The sequence below is a fragment of the Chiloscyllium plagiosum genome, chromosome 49, assembly GCF_004010195.1.
Source record: "Chiloscyllium plagiosum isolate BGI_BamShark_2017 chromosome 49, ASM401019v2, whole genome shotgun sequence".
NCBI lineage: Eukaryota > Metazoa > Chordata > Chondrichthyes > Orectolobiformes > Hemiscylliidae > Chiloscyllium > Chiloscyllium plagiosum.
Window position 1 is genome coordinate 9,689,033 of NC_057758.1, and position 3,379 is coordinate 9,692,411.

A 3,379-nucleotide genomic window follows, 5' to 3' on the forward strand; every position below is an offset into this window, starting at 1 on the left:
GCAAGAACAGGAAGGTAGATTACTACCTAAATGGAATCAATGTAGGTAAAGGGGCAGTACAGGGAGATCTGGGTGTTCTTGTACACCAGTCAATGAAGGTAAGCATGCAGGTAGTGAAGAAGGCTAATAGCTTGCTGGCCTTCATAACAAGAGGAATTGAGTACAGAAGCAAAGAGGTGCTTGTGCAGCTGTACAGGGCCCTGGTGAGACCACATCTGGAGTATTGTGTGCAGTTCTGGTCTCCAAATTTGAGGAAAGACATTCTGGCTATTGAGGGAGTGCAGCGTAGGTTCACGAGGTCAATTCCTGGAATGGCGGGATTACCTTACACTGAAAGACTGGAGCGACTGGGCTTGTATACCCTTGAGTTTAGAAGACTGAGAGGGGATCTGATTGAGACATATAAGATTATTAAAGGATTGGACACTCTGGAGGCAGGAAACATGTTTCTGCTGATGGGTGAGTGCCGAACCAGAGGACGCAGCTTAAAAATACGGGGTAGACCATTTAGGACAGAGATGAGGAGAAACTTCTTCATCCAGAGAGTGGTGGGTGTGTGGAATGCTCTGCCCTAGAGGGCAGTGGAGGCCCAGTGTCTGGATTCGTTTAAGCAAGAGTTGGCTAGAGCTGTCAAGGATAGTGGAATCAAGGGTTATGGAGATAAGGCAGGAACAAGATACTGATTAAGGATGATCAACCATGATCGTATTGAATGGTGGTGCAGGCTCGAAGGGCAGAATGGCCTACTCCTGCACCTATTGTCTATTGTCTAGATTAATTGAGGATCTCTGGTTGGGATGAGTTGGACCAAAGGCTCTGTTTCAGTGTTGTACATCTGTGCCTCTAAAGAGTCTGAGAGTTCCTTTCTCTTAAGGAAGAGAAAAGAAAACAAAGCACATTTTTATCAGTCTTGAAAGTTGTGGAGGTGTATTCAAGGAAGACTGACTTCGTGATTGCACTCTTGGTATCTGTATTTTCAAGTTGTCACAATGTTTAATGAAACAGGGTGATCAAGGGTGTCTGGGTCAGGTAAGTTGAAAGTAAATCACAATTGACAAATCTCTCTACTTTTTAAGCTGTGATAATCTCTCTACTTTTTAAGCTGTGATCATACTAGTGACCGTCTCTCCCCCTGCTCCCAGACTGTTTCACTGCCTGGGTAGACCTGGCTTGCTCATCGATGTGTGTGTGTGAGCGGGCGGGTGTGAGGTGTATATTAGTTCAGTGGAGTATACAGAATTTCAGAAGGCACCTAATGTGATTTATGGTTATTCAGAATTATAGCCAATTCGGTAGAAGTTCAATGATATATTTCATGTTGATTTGTCCCCTTAGATCCAAACTCCACAATCATGAAGTTCTTGGTAAAGTGTGAGGATTACCAGCTGTTCCAGTTCACAAAGTTCTTCTGGGACAGACTAGAACAAGCAATCAAAGATTGTGTGGGTGGACTCAGTTCATTGTTAACCTACGAGAGGATTTTCAGTGGACAAGAGCATCAGGTAAGTAGGAGAGTTATGGAAAGTGTTAAAATATTAGGCAACTAACAAAATAATAACAAATAAATTGCTGGATGATGAAAAAGACCAATTGTCTATCTGGATTACTGTCTTAATAACCTGGCTGCTCTATGCTGCGATTGTATTGATGTTAGTAACTAATCATATCAGTCAGTTGATCCACAGACAGATATGAAGTATGGAAAATCCAGTGGTATAGTGCTTTCGGAATATCTGATTATAGAGTCATTAATATTGCAATCACATTGGAGTGTTATGGACCAGGCCAGACCCCCCTCAAAGCATTTTTAGAAGGTAGCCCAGAACCTAACTTTTCTAGTAGTTTTAGGCAGATATAAGGTGGATATCCCAGGACTGATACAGCTGGTCAAACCACTTGTCTTTGTGTAAAACAGAATTAATTTACACAGCACCGGATGAAACTCAAACAAATGAAAATAGAGTTTAGAGTAACGATATGAAAGCACGACATTCCCTGCAACTTAACAAATAACTGTTCTGATTTCCCGCAACATTCCATAAACGCACACCTTGGCAAAAAAACTCTAAATTCAAACCCAAGTTCTTGTAGAAGAGATATCAAAGAGAACGAGGATCAACCAGGGATTATTTACTGAAGCATGAAATCTCTTTCTACTCTGTCCCCAGCAATTTCTAACTGCTAAAACTAAACCAACTAGAAAAATCACTGAACTGGGAGAACTGGCCATTCCCCTTTCATTGTACAATTGTGTTTTTTTTAAGAAACACCTGAAAACCCTTCTCCTGATGGTTGCCTTGGACAGTATCAGTTAGCCGTTAGGAAAGCGCCCAGACCCCAGACAATTCGGAACCACTTCCTTTCAAAACCCCTCTTGAAAAAAGCCAAGGACAACATTACCTTTTTAAAGAAGCAATATTGTCAAAGAAAGCAGTGGGGCACAGGGCTTTGGCACAGAATCTGTCCCTGCTGCTCAGAAGAGAAGGAGGAAGAGGAGCAGAGCAGCAGTCATTGGGGACTCCATAGTTAGGGGACAGATAGGAGGTTCTGTGGGGATGAGAGAGACTCACGGTTGGTGTGTTGCCTCCCAGGCACCAAGGTTCGTGATGTCTCTGATCATGTTTTTGGGATCCTTAAGGGGGAGGGGGAGCAGCCCCAAGTTGTGGTCCACATAGGTAGGAAGAGAGATAGGGATTTAAGGCAGAAATTCAGGGAGCTGGGATGGAAGCTTAGAGCTAGGACAAACAGAGTTGTTGTCTCTGGTTTGTTGCCTATGCCACATGCTAGTGAGGTGAGGAATAAGGAGAGAGAGGAGTTGAACACGTGGCTACAGGGATGGTGCAGGAGGGAGGGTTTTGGATTCTTGGATAATTGGGGCTCTTTCTGGGGTAGGTGGGACCTCTACAAGTAGGATGGTCTTTATCTGAGCCAGAGGGGTACCAATATCCTGGGGGGGATATTCGCTAAGGATATTGGGGTGGGTTTAAACTAATCCAGCAGGGGGATGGGAACCAAAATTGTAGTTCGAGTATAGAAAAGGTTGAGAGTAAGGAGGTCCGAAATCAAGTTTGAGGGATGCAAGATGGCACCGGCAAGCAAGACGTTGGTTTGAAGTGTGCCTACTTCAACGCCAGGATCATCTGGAATAAGGTGGGTGAACTTGCAGTATGGGTTGGTACCTGGGACTTCGATGTTGTGGCCATTTCGGAGACATGGACAGAGCAGGGACAGGAATGGTTGTTGCAGGTTCCAGGATTTAGATGTTTCAGTAAGAACAGAGAAGATGGTAAAAGAGGGGGAAATGTGACATTGTTGGTCAAGGACAGTATTACAGTTGCAGTAAGGCTGTTTGGGGACTCATCAACTGAGGTAGTATGGG

At 44.0% G+C, this 3,379-nt stretch overlaps 1 protein-coding gene across 1 annotated transcript in view; it reads left to right on the top strand.

The window, feature by feature from the left end:
* The window catches only part of LOC122544462 (NACHT, LRR and PYD domains-containing protein 3-like), a 74,471-nt gene that overhangs the window by 38,682 nt on the left and 32,410 nt on the right, over positions 1-3,379 (top strand). The window contains exon 3 of the mRNA XM_043683699.1: positions 1,336-1,502. Coding sequence (XP_043539634.1) covers positions 1,336-1,502 — 167 coding nt within the window. The remainder of the gene's footprint in view (positions 1-1,335; positions 1,503-3,379) is intronic.